General features: G+C 19.4%; 3 protein-coding genes across 10 annotated transcripts; 2 read left to right on the forward strand and 1 right to left on the reverse strand.

Moving 5' to 3' along the window:
- The first annotated feature begins 547 nt into the window (after positions 1-547).
- Dcr-2 (Endoribonuclease Dcr-2) lies at positions 548-11,023 on the forward strand. The gene is made up of 26 exons (XM_012491204.3): positions 548-810; positions 909-1,069; positions 1,161-1,338; positions 1,922-2,161; positions 2,714-2,990; positions 3,438-3,514; positions 3,587-3,690; positions 3,857-3,995; positions 4,122-4,252; positions 4,377-4,617; positions 4,745-5,002; positions 5,095-5,370; positions 5,444-5,620; positions 5,681-5,885; positions 6,083-6,401; positions 6,461-6,813; positions 6,903-7,051; positions 7,190-7,297; positions 7,389-7,688; positions 9,065-9,280; positions 9,358-9,558; positions 9,725-9,806; positions 9,892-10,112; positions 10,292-10,463; positions 10,551-10,626; positions 10,692-11,023. The coding sequence occupies exons 2-26, from the start codon at positions 912-914 to the stop codon at positions 10,849-10,851; spliced, it is 4,818 nt and encodes a 1,605-aa protein (XP_012346658.3). The 5' UTR covers positions 548-810; positions 909-911; the 3' UTR covers positions 10,852-11,023.
- Mfap1 (Microfibril-associated protein 1) lies at positions 8,929-13,304 on the reverse strand. 3 transcript variants are annotated; one of them, XM_086912191.1, is made up of 6 exons: positions 12,904-13,304; positions 12,656-12,784; positions 11,802-12,478; positions 11,554-11,723; positions 11,043-11,483; positions 8,929-9,502 (listed from the first exon to the last, which is right to left on the reverse strand). In XM_086912191.1, the coding sequence occupies exons 2-5, from the start codon at positions 12,750-12,752 to the stop codon at positions 11,048-11,050; spliced, it is 1,380 nt and encodes a 459-aa protein (XP_086768317.1). In that variant the 5' UTR covers positions 12,753-12,784; positions 12,904-13,304; the 3' UTR covers positions 8,929-9,502; positions 11,043-11,047. The 3 variants fall into 3 exon arrangements, with proteins under 3 accessions (XP_086768317.1, XP_012346664.1, XP_086768316.1); XM_012491210.3 differs by having other exon boundaries at positions 12,656-12,810; positions 12,904-13,183; XM_086912190.1 differs by lacking the exon at positions 8,929-9,502 and having other exon boundaries at positions 10,692-11,483; positions 12,904-13,034.
- Fkbp39 (FK506-binding protein 39kD) lies at positions 12,938-16,380 on the forward strand. 6 transcript variants are annotated; one of them, XM_086912194.1, is made up of 4 exons: positions 12,938-13,034; positions 15,002-15,091; positions 15,226-16,102; positions 16,194-16,380. In XM_086912194.1, exons 2-4 carry the CDS (start codon positions 15,064-15,066, stop codon positions 16,273-16,275), a joined length of 987 nt encoding a protein of 328 aa, XP_086768320.1. In that variant the 5' UTR covers positions 12,938-13,034; positions 15,002-15,063; the 3' UTR covers positions 16,276-16,380. The 6 variants fall into 6 exon arrangements, with proteins under 6 accessions (XP_086768320.1, XP_003697073.3, XP_086768321.1 ...); XM_003697025.4 differs by lacking the exon at positions 12,938-13,034 and adding an exon at positions 14,672-14,804; XM_086912195.1 differs by lacking the exon at positions 12,938-13,034 and adding an exon at positions 14,767-14,909.
- The last annotated feature ends 54 nt before the right edge of the window (positions 16,381-16,434 follow it).

Here is a 16,434-nt window from a genome sequence, read left to right on the forward strand (position 1 = left end):
TTTGAATCTATTGGCAACACTGATCTTACAAAAGATCAAAATTATATATCAACAAACTTTTATCATAGCCTATTTTATATATATATAATAAGAATAATACCAACAATGTTTCTCAATATAGATTCTTTTTTCATAAATTGAAAATGTTTAAATTTTTATTTTATTTTATTTTTCACAGCTATTTTTTCACAACTATATAATTATATAGTTATTAATATAACATTATTACAATTAGTAAAAAACTGTATATGAAATAAAAATAACAATATTATTATATAGTAATATCATTACTTTTTTTACATCTTTTATAAATAATTGTAATAATTATAATATTTATGCATTAAAATATAAATATTAAAATAATTATGTATATTTAATTAATTTTTTTAGAAAAATAATTTAATTATATTATATTTATGCATTTATTATTGTATGATTAAATAATGTAATTATTAATAATGTAATAATTTAGTATTGTATAAAAGTAAAAACAGTGTTACCAATTTTGAAAATTAGAAAATGTATCTAGAAAAGATTGTGATATCTAAAATGTTAATTTCTATGAATCACTTATTATTCAAACACGGGATGATAATCAGATGTTAACAGTATCAGGGAGTTCCCTGATTTCTATGAGTTTTTATGATTTTAGTGAAGTCACTTCTTGAATTTTTAAAAACAAAAATAAAGTGTGAAAAAAGTTATTAGTAAAATAAAAATTATATATATATGTATATTTCAATGACATGAAATTATATTTTTTATAATAATTAAATATTATTAATTTTATTTGTTAAAATTGTTATTTTGGTAAATATTAATCATTTTAAACATATTACAATTTTTATATATTATATATATTTTTTTACATAAATTTATATGTATAAATATTTCTTTTTATTCCTTAGATTATGGAGAATAATGTGAATGAATTTATACCAAGAACTTATCAAATTGAATTGTTTGAAATTGCATGTAAACAAAATGTTATTATTTATTTACCAACAGGAGCAGGAAAAACATTTATTGCTGTAATGCTTATAAAAGAATTAAGTGCAGATATAAGGAAGTATGTTCATGAATAATATGTTAAATATGATGTAACAAATAAATAATTATATTTTAATATTAATTATTAAAATTCTGTATTTTATATTTAGATCTTATGACGAAGGTGGTAAACATACTGTATTTATAGTGAATACAGTACCTTTAGTCATGCAACAAAGTGAATATATTACAAGATTAACTGGTTTGTCTTGTGCAGCACTTAGTGGAGATATAGGAATTGATGTTTGGACAAATACAGAATGGAATGCACAATTAAAAGAGCATAAGGTATTAAAAGTTGATTGTATTGGTATATAATGATCAAAAAAATTATTTATATGTATAAATATATTATTTTTCAATCAAGCTTCAATCAATTTTTTTATCTAATTCTACATTTTACAACTTTTATATAATGTCAAATTTTTATAGTTATATGAAAGTACTATTATACATATAATTTATATAAAATTATATAAAAAATTTGATTTGATATTTATAATACTTATAAAAAGAAATAAAAAATGAATAATAAACATAAATCCTAAAATATTCCTTTTCTTATAGAATCAACATTTATTATTTAATAGAATTCAAAATTTTATAAGAAAAGAATTGTTTTAAATTTATTAGATATTTTTTTATTTCTCTGCGAATACAATATAAGTATCAGATCTTTTTTTTATCATCTCATATACTTGGATCTTATTAATTAAAGAATGTAAATGATGTAATAAATATAATAATGTACAAATATTGCTTATACTATATTTTATATTATTATAAAGATTACTAATAATTTTTATATATAAATTAATAAAATTACATAAATTGTCTATTTGATAAACTTTTTAAAAACATTATATTATAGGTCTTAGTAATGACATCACAAATTTTAATAGATGCACTCTGCCATGGATATATATTTCTGAATAGAATAAATTTAATTATTTTTGATGAATGTCATAGAGCAGTAAATGATCATCCTATGAGACAAATAATGCAATATTTTGAAAATTATTCTAAGGAGGATCAACCAAAAGTACTAGGACTTTCAGCAACATTATTAAATTCTAATGTAAAATTAGAAAAAATACATTCAGTTATTGAGGTAAATTTTATTTGTATAATTATTTGTAAATTTTATTTACAAATAAATACATAATTTCTCACTTATACAGGATATATATTTAGAATCTTTAGATATAATTATTTATATCTATTTTTATATCTAAATATATTACATAAGATGTTAATATATATACATGGAATATCTCTAAAGGATTGATTCTAGAAATCAAAATAAACATAAATTATTCATATTTTTGATTTTTTCATATTATTCTTATCTTCTTATTAACTAATAATTAATTAATACTATTAGTTATATTATATTATTATATTATATTATAATAATATAACAATACAATCATGATAAAATAAATTACCACTTTGAAATCTTAAAAGTATCATTTAGAAAAATTTTATGATATAACAAAATAAAATATTCTTCTTAAAAAACAAAATAAATTCTATTTGAAATATTCCTATGCTGTATAATTTGAGAGATAATTGTATCAAATAAAATATTTATATATATATTTTAATTAAGTAATAATTATCAATAATAATTAATTAAATTTAAATTTTATTTTATATCTAGTCTTTGGAAATTACATTTCATGCAAAAGTAGTTACAGCAATAACATCTTTTTATACAAATCCAAATGAAAAAATTATTGAATTTGATCAGTATATAATAGATAATGTTGGGAAGCAAATAAATAATATTATTCAGGAAACAGTGAGAATTTTAAATTGTGTAATTTTAAGAGATAATTTCAAATATAATGAATCAAGTGTAATTTTTAGACCAAAATCTATAAATAAAAAATTGTTATCCATATTAAATAATATCAAAGAACAATTTTCAAATACAGGTATGTATATATTATATATATATATATAATTTTAACAAAAATTGATTCAAATAAATATATAATTTAAAATAAATATTAAAATATTTATTCATTTATTAAAATAAATGAACAAAATAATGTACTATTATTATAGACTATAATTACTATTAATTTTATTAATAATTCATTATATACTTATAATAAATATTAATTTAAAAATAATTTATAGTAGATAAAAATTTAAAAAATATTTAATATAAAATAAACATAATTACTATTTCATTACTATTTTTATTAGAAATATTGATATACTATAATATAATAAATTATTAATAATTATAAAACAAATGACAATGGTTCCAATTATGTGTTTTATTTTATATAAAAATATATATAAAATAATTTATAGAAATAATTGAAAATAAATGTATATATCTTATAATTTACTAAATTTTATTTTTAATATAGGAATTTATGGTGCAAGTAAATGTTTATTACTCCATTTAATTCAATTAGAATGTTTAAAAAAGAATATAGAAGATGTGGTATGTAATTACTGAATAGGACAATTTTTTTATTTTTTATTAATATTATATAATATAATATATTATATTTAGGAAACTATAATTGTTATGGAATATATTATAACAGAAATTACTAAATGTAGAAAATTATTAGAAAATAAAATGAAAAATAATACAGAAATAGAAAAAATTTACAAGTAAGTTAATTTTATTAATTTTTTTATATTATAAATATTATAAATTATTAATGTTTATGAATAATATACTATATAAATGTACTATATAATGTAATATATAATTATGTGCAATTATATAATTAGTACATAAATTAATTTTTTAAAAAAATATAATTTGTAATTTCAGTTATTCATCTGATCAAGTACGAACACTTTTTAAAATATTAAAAGATCATTATAATAATAAAACTAAAGATCAAGAATTTTGTTGTATTATTTTTGTAAAACGACGATTTACTGCAAAATTATTATATCAAATATTAAAAGTAATCAATAATTCTTTAATTTTTATATATTTATATAAATATATTATAATATATATATATATAAAAAAGAATATATATATATTAAATCATTCTTTTTTCATTATTTTATAATTTATATTATTTTAGAATATATCTAAAAATAATGAAGAATATAGATTTTTACATCCAGAATTTCTTATTGGTTTTTCAAATGATCCTTATAGAAATTGTAAAGAATCATTATGCATATCAAAATGGAATAAGGAAGCTTTACATAGGTATATTTTATAAAAAATTATTTTTTTAATATAATGCAAATTTTAAGTATAAATATAATATATTAAATATAAATATATTATTTAAAAATTATTGAAATATACAATTTGTTAAAATTTGTTTCAGATTCAAAAATGGTTTGTCAAATTGTATTGTTGCAACAGATATTTTAGATGAAGGTGTAAATATACCAAAATGTTCATTAATTATAAGATATGATTTGCCAATGGATGTAAGAACATATATTCAAAGTAAAGGAAGAGCACGTCATGTACATAGTCAATATATATTATTACTAGACAAAGGAAATCTACGGTTTATAAGCCGATATAATGAATTTAAAAGAATAGAACAATACTTACAAGAGGTATTATATAATTATTTTTATTAAACATTAAAAATTTATAAAATAATTAAAATTTATTTATTTATTAAAATTATTTATAAAAATAATTAAAATTATTGTATTTACTAATTTTTTATTTTTTAATTAGCTTTTGCTTAATAAAACTAATGAACGTAATGTTCCAACTGAAAATAAAATACAAAATGAATTATATCAACATAAAATACAGCCATACGTTGTCATTAGTAATGAAGGACAAAAATGTTGTATAACTGAGCAAACGGCAATTCATTTAATAAATAAATATTGCATGTCCTTAATGAAATCAAAATTTGCATGTTTATCGCCTATTTGGATTTTATATAAAATTTTAAATAATACAATAAATGATCGCATACAATATATGGTATTATATATATAAATTATAATCTTTTAAATTATTTTTCTGGTTATTCGTTTTTTTATATAAGAATTATAATTTTATTAAATATATTTTAGGTTTCTCTTAAATTACCAATTGCATCTCCATTAAAAACTGTCATTTTTGGTGATTTTATGTCTTCTGTTAATAGTGCAAAAAGATCTGCTGCTATGAAAATGTGTATAGAATTACATAAAATTGGTGAATTAACTGATAAATTACAACCAATTACAGAAAATTTATTACTTTTAAAAAACCTAAATTATTTATTTCCAAATTGGGTTGATGAAAATGATTCAGAAAAAACTATTTTATTTGGAACATATCATAAAAAACGACATCATCATTTACAAGTAAAGTACAAAAACTAATTATTTTATAGAACTAAATATAATAAATATTTCTTTTTAAAATTGTTATTTATAGTTTCCATCAGCTTTATATAGTGCATTTCCTCTTCCACAAAATACAGTTTATCTTCATATTCTTCATGCTATACCTAAATATCCTGTACCACATGATGATAATCGATATTTAGTATTTTATAATTTATTATGTAATAGTGCAGGTTTTGGTATACTTTCTGCAAAACAAATGCCACAGGTATAATTTTAGATCTCTTTTATAATTATAATGACTATTTTCACAATATTTTTATTACAGATACCATCTTTTCCAATTTTTATGAATATTGGTGAATTAAATGTTGATGTTAAAGTAAATCATGCAACAATGATTTTATCTGAAGAAGAAGTTAGATTCATAAAAGTTTTTCATACTTTGATATTTAGTGAAATTATACCAGTTATAAAATCATTTATGGTATTTGATAATTTTAATTTTGATAATTGTTTTTTAATTACACCAGGTAAGTATTATTTTTATTATTTATATAAAAAAAATTTTATATAAATAATAAAAATGTTTATTCTCTTTCTTTTTATATAAGATCCTTGATATAAGAAAAAAGATTTCTATTAGAAATTTTTAAATATTTTTTTCTATTTTAAGATTAAATAAATGAAAAAATACAAATAATAAATATTTTAAAATTTAATTTTTTAGTTGATGAAAAATGGAACATAAACTGGCAAGTTATAAAACACTATAAATGTATTGAATATATATCACCAATAGCTCCATTTGATTTTAAATCCACTGATTATGAACTAACATTAGTTAAACCTAACTATAGAGCTGCAGAGACATATATTGTTACCCAAGTTTGTGACGATATAACACCAAATTCATGTTTCCCAACTGATAATTTTTTATCATATGCTCATTATTATAAAGAAAAACATGGTTTAACAATAAAAAATTTAAAACAACCAATGTTAGAAGTAAAAGCAATATCAAGAACAATAAATTATATATTGCCTAGGTAATGTATAAATTTTTAAATACATTTCATTCATAATTAAATTATATTTTTATATACAGACATATGCAGAGTGAATCAAAGAATCGAAGATATGTAGATTTGCCTAAAAATATGAAAGAGCATTTAGTCCCAGAGTTATGTACTAAAATTAATTTTCCAGCTTTGTATTGGCTCAAAGCAACAATTTTACCATCTATTTTACACAGAATTTCACAGCTTCTAGTTGCAGAAGATTTAAGATATACTATTGCTAAAGAAACTAATTTAGGATTATTATCAAATAATAAATGGGTTCCATTAATAATAACTGATGAAGAAGAAAAGGAAGAATCATTTGAAATGTCCGAAAATGTTACAGAAGATATTGATATTTTGGAATCAGAACCAGTTTTAAATGGACCAGAAATAGATGGTTATAGTTTTTTATATATTTATTATTTTACTTTTTTGATTTACAATTTATTATTGTTGAAAATTTGTTTCAAATTTATTTTTGTACAGTATTAAATACAGAAATCTATCAATATCCATGGTCAAAATATCAAGAACCACCAAATTTGTTCAAACACCTTGAAGATCTTCAATTAATTCAAATTGAACATTATTATCACTTTATGAGTGAAACACTTAATTCAAATAATAATATAATGGTAATATTTTATAATTTTTTTCACATATCTACATTTTTGCATATTCTTTTTAAATCTATATTTTTAAAAATTTACAATATTAATGATATTTACACATTATATTTGTTCATAATATTTATAAAAATTATAATTTTACAGAAAAGAAATAAAACTAATTTCTTAAATAAATCATTAATACCAGTACCTCCTTTACAAATCTTAATGTTAAAAAATTCATGTGGTCCAGATCCTGTTCAAGTTATGTATGTAAGTACATTCTTAATTTTTTTCTTAAAATCTAATCATTTAATATAATCAATTATATTATTATATTTTATGAAAATATAAATTTTTATAGGCATTAACTACTAAATTAGGAAATGATGCATTTAATTTAGAACGTTTAGAAACTTTAGGAGATTCATATTTAAAATTTATTATATCATTATTTTTATATAACCAATTTCCAAAATATGCTGAAGGTTCTTTAACTACGATAAAAGGAAAAATAATTGGGAATCGTAATCTCTATTATTGTGGAATTAAAAAAAACATTCCAGGACGCATGAAAGTTGATAGTTTTGTACCTTTAAGCAATTTCATTGCTCCAGCTTATACAGTATTTAGGCAACTTCAAGATGTATTATTAGAAGCAAAGGTTTGTATTATTTTCATGTTTAAAATTAAATCAATAAATCAAAAATTTTTAATAAAAACATTTAAACAAATGATAATTACTTAAAAACTTGACGCATTTTTCATTTTAATGATTTTTAAATTTGTTCTAGAAATCAATTTTTTAACAACTTTTTCTTATATATAATTATTCGATTCTCTTAATTCTTGAGATAGAACAAAATTATATAGTATCTATATTATATCTATACACGATAATAATAATAAATGTAAAAATAAATAAAAATACATACATTAAATAAAAACGCAATATTTTATTTATACAAATAATTTATAAAAATATTTTTAAATAAAATTCATAAAAAATTTTTCATCATTTTTTAAATGAAAATTTATTTATATTTAACAAAAAATGTAAAAATAAATATAAAATAATAAATGTAAAAATTTATTTTTGTGGCATAAAATTAAGTTTAAATTAATTATAAAAAACATTTTATAAAAAAATTATTATGATATTAATTAATAATTATTAAATTAATATTATGATATTGTTTAAAAATCGTTTTATTATGTATAAACAACATAACATTATTATTAAATTAACATTTATTATTGAAGCGTTAGATTTTTATTTTTTTCATTATAATCTTTAATAATTTTTTAATAATTTTATAATAATTTTTAATAATTAATAACTTCTTAGAAGAAAGAAAATTTCTATGCAAAAATTAATAATAAACTTTTAAAAAAATTTGTATGAAATTAAAAAAATAATATATAGAATTCATTATATTACTATTAATGCAATATTATTAATACAAAATATAATAAATAATTATAGATACAATTTTTTTTTATTTATTTGAAAGCATCTTGATGCAAGATCGTCTGTTCATATAAACTATAAAAAAAAATAATTATTAGATCTGGTTATCTATTTTATTTGAATGTCTTTATATGTTTATCTAACTAGCAATAATATATAATGACAATAATGATATACACTATCACAAATATATATATATAAATAAAATTTAATATAATGATATAATCAATAGTTCTTTCTAAATATTTTAAAAATGAAGAAATTCTTTCTTCTGATTACCAGAATATAATAGAAAAATATTTCAAATATTATAATTTTTATAAAATATTTAAAAATTATAAAAATCTGTTTACTTAAGTAAAACAAAATTAAATATATGATATAGAATTATATATTATATTTTATAATTTATGATATGTATTTTAATAAATTATTTAAAATTTATTTTGTTTTTATTTAAATTAATTTTTATAATTTTTCTATAACATGAAATAATTTGTTCAATATAATATAAAATATAATTAATTAAAATTCACAAAATGTTAAGTATATAAAATATTTTATATAAGGTATCACCAACTGTTTTATATGAAATCCAAATATCTCAACAAGAACAATTTAGTGGACTTATGACTGAAACCACAAAAAATTTAATACAACAAAAAGTATTAAATTGGGAATTAGCAGAATCACAAACTGGTATGGAGCATTATCTTGGAATACAAACTGTTTCTGATAAAGCAGTAGCTGATTGTGTAGAAGCATTGATTGGTGTATATCTTAGAGTAAGTATAAAATAATGTTATAATTTTTTTTTAATATAAATATACTTTTTTTAATATAAATAACTTTTTTCTAATAGAATATGGGTATCAAAGATACTTTAACATTATTAAAATGGTTTCAAATTTTACCAAATGAAATTGATTCAAATACATTATTATTTGGTACTTCTGAAAATCCAATAATTTCTAAAGGAGATATAAATTCTCTTATGCCCTGGGCTTCTGAAATAGAAACAAAGCTTGGATACAAATTTAAAAATAGAGGATATTTATTACAGGTAATTTCTAATTTTATTTTTATTTTTAATAATAAAGAAAAAATAATTTAAGAATTTTTGATGGATTAATAATGCATTTTATAAAATTACAAAATTTAATTTAGTGATTTAATTTAATTAAGAAATATAAATTATAAAAAGATGCTTAAGAATTTAAATACTTTAGGCCTTTACACATCCTTCATATTCAGCAAATCATATGACTGAATGTTATCAACGATTAGAATTTCTTGGTGATGCAATACTTGGTAATAGAATGTTGTTTTAAAAATTATTTTTAATATTCATTAATAAATAAAATACTAATATATTTTACTTAATGTATCATTACAGATTTTTTAATTACAAGTTATATTTATGAAAATTGCGGAAATTTAAATCCTGGTTCTTTAACAGATCTAAGATCTGCTCTTGTGAATAATATTACTTTTGCATGCTTGACAGTTCGACATGGATTACACATTGCATTGTTATGTTATTCTCCAAAATTAAATGATATTATAGAGCGATTTGTGAAGTTTCAAGAAGAAAGAAATCATATTGTAAATGATGAGGTATTCTACTTTTAATAAAATAATATTAAATATATTTTGAAGTATTATGATATATATATATATATATATCATATACTTTTTATATACTTATAAATAATATATATATAAATATATATATATTTATATATATATTATTTATATATATATATATTATTTATAAGTATATTCTGAATTTTTAGCTTTTATGGATTTTATTAGAAGAAAGTGAATGTAATATAGCTGAACATGTAGATGTTCCAAAAGTCTTAGGGGATATATTTGAATCTATAATAGGTGCAATATACTTGGATAGTAATAAAAATCTTATGGTTGTATGGGAAATAATATATTCCATCATGCATAAAGAAATTGGTATGTATATATAAAAATAATTTAATATTTTTAAAATATTTTACTATAAATAAACATATTATACAATATGATAATGTTCTTATTTAGATGAATTTAGCAAAAATATTCCGAAACAGCCAATTCGTATATTATATGAAACTCAAGGTGCACATCCACAATTTTTGTAAGTATTATTAATTAATATCTTATCTTTATTAAAATTAGTTAACAATTATATATTTGTTTCAGAAAAACAACCATTGTTGAAAATACAAATACAATTATGATACCTCTAAAAGTAACAATTGAAGGGAAAACAAAACTTTTTCATGGATTTGGTACAAATAAGAAACAAGCAAAATGTGCTGCAGCAAAACAAGCATTAAAAAGTTTGTTGTATAAAAGATAGATAAAAATAGTAAAAAATGTTAAAAGAAATGATATATATCTATAAATTATTGCATATTTAATATTCAAAATCTGTAATAATATATACTGACAAAAAATTTATTAATTACAAATTTATTAATGTTCATATATCAAATTGTATGTATTAAATTAAATTTTATTAAATATTAAAATTAAAATTATTTAACGTACCCTGATTAATTTTCGTTTTTCCGTTTTTTTAATGATGGTCGTTCAAATACTTGTTTCATTCCTGCAGCTTGATTATTATGAAATTTTAAATTTTGTGCTGTTTCTGAAATCCATGGAGAATCAAATTGAGTTGTATCTTGATCAACTAAATGAGTATATTTAGTTCTACCACTGCGTCCAAAGTTTTTCACTTGCATAACTTTTGGTAAAATTGTTTTATCAAAATGATCTTCTAAAGTTGCACCAGAGAAATCTCGTTTAAATATATTATCATCTTTATCTAAATAAAAAGCTCCACGATGATAATATTTCTGTAAAAATTTGTATTTTCCTTTGGCTGCTTTATTTGTAATAATTTTTGGATTCAATCGCGCTTCTTGTCTTCGTTCTTCTTCCGTCATATTACGTATACGTTCAACTTCAAGTCGTTCTTTTTCAAGTCTAAAAAAATATGTTTATAAAAAGATAGATATAAAAATAGATATAAAGTTTATTATTGCTAATAACATACTGTTCTCTTTCTTCACGATCACGTTTAATTCTTTTTAATTCTCGTAATTTCCAAGCTTCATATTCAATTTCATCATTTTCATCATCTGTACAAACATCTTCAAGTTTTCCTTCATTGTCATTTGTATTTTTATTAACTTGTGCTTCTTTTCTTATTGCTTCTTCTACCATCTATATAACAAAATAATATTAGAAAAAATCTATATAATAATTTTTATTAATTTATTTATATCATTATAAATTATATACTCGTAATGTTTGTCGTTTTCGTTCTTCAGCCATTTTTTTAGCTTCAATTTCTGCTTGTTTTTGTTTCATTGCTTCTTTCTCTTTTTCCATTACTGTAATTCTATCCTTTTTACGTACAAAAACTGGTTTTAATCTTGGTCCAGTTTCTTCCTCTGAATCAGTATATTCTTCATATTCTGAGCTTTCTTCTGAAGTATCACCTGATCTTTCATCTTCTTCTCCATGAATTAATTCTTCTTCATTTTCTTTTTTAGATAAAACTCTTTGTTTTAATGCTTCTCGTCTTTTTTCAATTTCAGAATCTGATAATTCTTCATCTTCTGAAGAATCTGAACTTTCTAATTTAATTCTTTCTCGAGTTCTTTCAGGTTCAACTTCAATTAATTCTGGTTCATGTATATGTCTATGCCTTTCTGCACGAATTTCTGTATTTGATTCTTTCTGTTTTTCTAAACGTGTTAATCTCCTTATACGTGGATCATCTTCATCACATATTTTAATTTGTGAATGTATAGGAGTATCTGTAGAAATTTCATTTTCTTCATAATTTTTATGTACACGTCTTTCCAAAAAATCTTCTTCTTCAGATTCCTCTTCTGAACTAGCAACTGGTGCATAATCAGGTCTTTTACCAGAAACATAACGATGTACTTTTACTTTTTTCATAGAAAGTTCACCTATATAAATTTAAACAAATTTTAAATATCATATATTTAATATTTACAATATTTAATTTAGTACAATAAATTTTAATTGCAATAATCATTATATTTTATACATTATATTTATATTTTGTAATTAGGTTTAGATTATATTAATAAATCTATACTATATTATTATATCTAATTATTAACCTTTATCATTTTTTACAGGCACGGCACCTGCTGTGCTTTGAATTCCCATAGGGGCAGGAGCTAAAGAATTATTTGTAACGAAATAATCCATCATCATTTTGTACGAAATCTTCAAAACACTATCAAAATCTTTAAAATAAAAAACTTTGTACAAACTATAACAATAAATTATTATATTATATTATTAGTATATATATCTTATATATATCGTCATATAAATTATATTAACTAATTTTTTTAAATTGTACCATATGATTGAATATCATTTGATGAAGTAAATCCAGTTATTAAAATTAAATAAATTAAATCATAACGACAACTTCAGTTAAGACTGACTGAAAAAATATATTAATAATTGGTATATTGGGTAATATTAAAGGTATATTTTCACGATAGTAAAAATTATGATTTTCATTGTGTGATACTATATAATTGTAATAGCACTAATCGCAATAATAAATTCAATATTATGAATGCGACATCTAATTTTATTAAAATCATGATTTTTTAGATAATATATATTTATATTCATGGTTTTAGATAATTCTAAATCCTAATAATAAAAATTATTCTAAAACAAAAATAAAGTAATAATTCTACATGATAATGATATTATATCTTAATAAAATAATAATGGAAGCAATATAATGATATTTATTTAAAATATTATATAATATATAATATTAATATAATATTAATAAATATTATATAAAATGCAATTTAATTATTATTAAATATAAAATATATATTTCACTTTATTATCTGTTAATTTTTATTTTATTTTTACTTTATTTTTATAATTTTATTAAATTTATTATATTATAATATTTATCATTAAATAATGCTTAATATATTGTATACATTGAAAATTATAATTTCAAAAAAATTAAATTTTAATTGAAATCTTGCTAATTATTTTTTATAACTTATTTTAATTTAAAAAAAAATAGTAATGAGAAAAATTTATTCATAACTATTAATTATAAAATAAAATAATTTTTGTAAGTTTATTCTTATTCTATTAATAAGTTATTTTCTTTATAATATGCATTATACACCATTATTATTTAAAAATTATTCATAAACAAATGTGTAACTCATTTGTATATTGCTATTTAGTATATATTTAATGCACTATTCATTTTAAATTATATATTTCTTATAAATAATATCACATTTTTCTAATTATCTTTTCAATTTGACTTAAGGATTTTGACAAATCATATTTAAATATATAATATATAATATATACTTATATATAAATTTATAATAATATATATAATAATATATATAATAATATATAATATTTAGTCGTATATAATATATCATAAAAGTTTACTATCACATAAAAACGTATCTTAAAGAATGAAGTACTCACATATTTATATATAAAATTATTAGATTTATCCAATGTTTTTTAATCATAGTGAAATAAAAAGAAAATTCTTTTAAATTTTTTTATATAATTATATATATATATACGAATTAAGATAATAATTAACAAGTATCAATTTCATTTTGAAAAATTATTCATTAATTTTTTGAATTATGAAAATAAAAAAAAAATAGTAAAAAATATTTTTAAATATCATTGATCAGAAATATATATGATATTTTACATAATTCCAAATCAAAACAAAATAATTTAATTCAAATCAAATAAATATAAATTCAAAAATAGTTATTAAAAAATTAGAAATAAAATAAAATTTTGAAAGTTTCAAAAATGGTTACTTTAATATTAAATTTTAAATCAGTATAATTTTATTGACAATATTAATATTCAATTTTAATTATTAAAAATAGAAAAATAATTTAAAATTTATTAAATTTTTATTACTGTTACTAAAACATAATGTTAAATCTATAAAAAATTTAGTTCATGACATAAACTGACTTAGGTAACGGCGCTGCATGAAGTCTAAGTTGTTCATTACTTGGCGCGAGGTCATAGAAGTACCTGATATATGTAATTGGTCGTACAAACTCAGTGTGTGTGTGTGTGTATATATATATATATATATATATATATATATATATATTATATATATATATATATATTATCAATTTATTTGCATATAAAGTTTAATTATTAATATTTCATTTCTCTATTATAAAAGTTATATAATTATACACAACATGTTTTGGGGTAAGCATAATCATTAAAGTCGAAATATCTGTGACGAAATCCAAAATTTGCCGGTATGAACTGTTTTAAAATGGCGTCGCCATGTGGTTTCGAAAAACTACTGCTGTATTGCAAACAAAAAATTTTATCAAAAATAGTATATATGTAATAATTTATAAAATAATATAATAATGATAATTTTCTATTCTTTTTTTCAGGTTTAATATTAGAACCAAATAAGCGGTATACACAGACCGTTGAAAAATCATTCCATGTATCAATGGCCAGTTTAAATCTTTCAACAGCCGGTAAAATTACGTTGTATTTAAATTTTATTTATAAAAATTTAGAAAATAAATTATTCTATTATTTAAAATATATTAATTTAAAATATTGAATTATTCTTCTCTCTCTAAATCATTTCAAATTTTATTGATTATAGATGACAATGTGGTACAAGTAATGTTATATTATGAAAATAGTAGTTATTTATTATGCAATTTAAAAAAGAGCTCAACATGGCAGGTACCACTTGATTTAAATTTTCAAGAAGGAACTACGATAGCATTCATATGTCATGGCCATGGTCAGGTTCATTTAACTGGTTATTTAATACCTGATGAGGATTTGGATTTAGATGAGATAGAAGAAGAAGAAGATGAGCAGGTACCACAATTACTTGACAAACAATCTAAGAGAAAAGCTACAGATTCTTTAAAAAATGAGAAAAATGTTAAACGTCTTAAACAAGAAATTGAAGCTGAATCTTCTGATGAAGATATAGAACTTGATGGAGTAAATGAAGAAAATGACTCTGATGACTCTGAAGAAGATGAAGATTCATTATTAAATGAAGAAGAAACTGAAGAAGATGAAGAAGATGAAGAAAAAAATGAACAAGATGAAGAAGAAAAAAAGATAAAGATTCAACAAAAAGATAAAAAAAATAAACAGCAACAAAAAAAAAGAGAAGATAAACTAATAATAAATGGAAAAGAAATAAAACAAGAAAAAAATAAAGGAGAACAACAACAAAATGAAGTGAATGTTCAAACTGATCAAAAAAAAAGAGTAGTAGAAGGTGGAGTGCAAATAGAAGAATTAAAAATAGGTAATGGCTCTATTGCTAAGAATGGAAAATTTGTGTCTGTATATTATGTAGGTCGTTTGAAAAATGGAAAAAAGTTTGATGCAACAACACACGGAGATGGTTTTAAATTTAGACTTGGAAAAGGTGAAGTAATTAAAGGATGGGACATTGGTATTGCAGGAATGAAAGTTGGAGGAAAACGTCGTATTACAATACCTCCAGCTATGGCGTATGTATTACTTATTGTTATTTATAAATTAAATGTATTGTTTTTGTTTTAGATATATTATTATTTCTTACAAACAATATATTTGTTATAGATATGGTGCAAAAGGTTCACCACCCGTCATTCCTGGTAATAGTACATTAATGTTTGAAGTGGAACTTAGGAATGTACATTAAAAAAAATTTCTGAATAAACTTTTTATTGATATTTAAGTGTTTGTTAAGTGACATATAATGTATTTTAAACTAATAAACGTAATATCCTTTTTTATTACTTAAAAAGAGTTCAATTTTATTTAAAATACGATGTAAGATAATAAATAATTATATTAAAAT

The sequence above is a fragment of the Apis florea genome, unplaced genomic scaffold (assembly GCF_048593485.1).
Source record: "Apis florea isolate Af1SG1 unplaced genomic scaffold, ASM4859348v1 contig_3367_pilon, whole genome shotgun sequence".
NCBI classification, from domain to species: Eukaryota; Metazoa; Arthropoda; class Insecta; order Hymenoptera; family Apidae; genus Apis; species Apis florea.

What these genes read in the sequence shown, in the direction of transcription:
- Mfap1 (XM_086912191.1), bottom strand. Translation starts at nt 12,752, where the DNA reads ATGATGATGGATTATTTCGTTACAAATAATTCTTTAGCTCCTGCCCCT. An exon ending in GAAAACGACAAACATTACGA is followed by an intron (nt 11,724 to 11,801) that starts GTATATAATTTA and finishes TTTGTTATATAG; the next exon opens with ATGGTAGAAGAAGCAATAAG. An exon ending in GATCGTGAAGAAAGAGAACA is followed by an intron (nt 11,484 to 11,553) that starts GTATGTTATTAG and finishes ATATTTTTTTAG; the next exon opens with ACTTGAAAAAGAACGACTTG.
- Dcr-2 (XM_012491204.3), top strand. Translation starts at nt 912, where the DNA reads ATGGAGAATAATGTGAATGAATTTATACCAAGAACTTATCAAATTGAA. An exon ending in AATAAGGAAGCTTTACATAG is followed by an intron (nt 4,253 to 4,376) that starts GTATATTTTATA and finishes AATTTGTTTCAG; the next exon opens with ATTCAAAAATGGTTTGTCAA. An exon ending in ATGATCGCATACAATATATG is followed by an intron (nt 5,003 to 5,094) that starts GTATTATATATA and finishes AATATATTTTAG; the next exon opens with GTTTCTCTTAAATTACCAAT.
- Fkbp39 (XM_031918767.2), top strand. Translation starts at nt 14,886, where the DNA reads ATGTGGTTTCGAAAAACTACTGCTGTATTGCAAACAAAAAATTTTATC. An exon ending in AAAAAATTTTATCAAAAATA is followed by an intron (nt 14,941 to 15,001) that starts GTATATATGTAA and finishes TCTTTTTTTCAG; the next exon opens with GTTTAATATTAGAACCAAAT. An exon ending in ACAATACCTCCAGCTATGGC is followed by an intron (nt 16,103 to 16,193) that starts GTATGTATTACT and finishes TATTTGTTATAG; the next exon opens with ATATGGTGCAAAAGGTTCAC.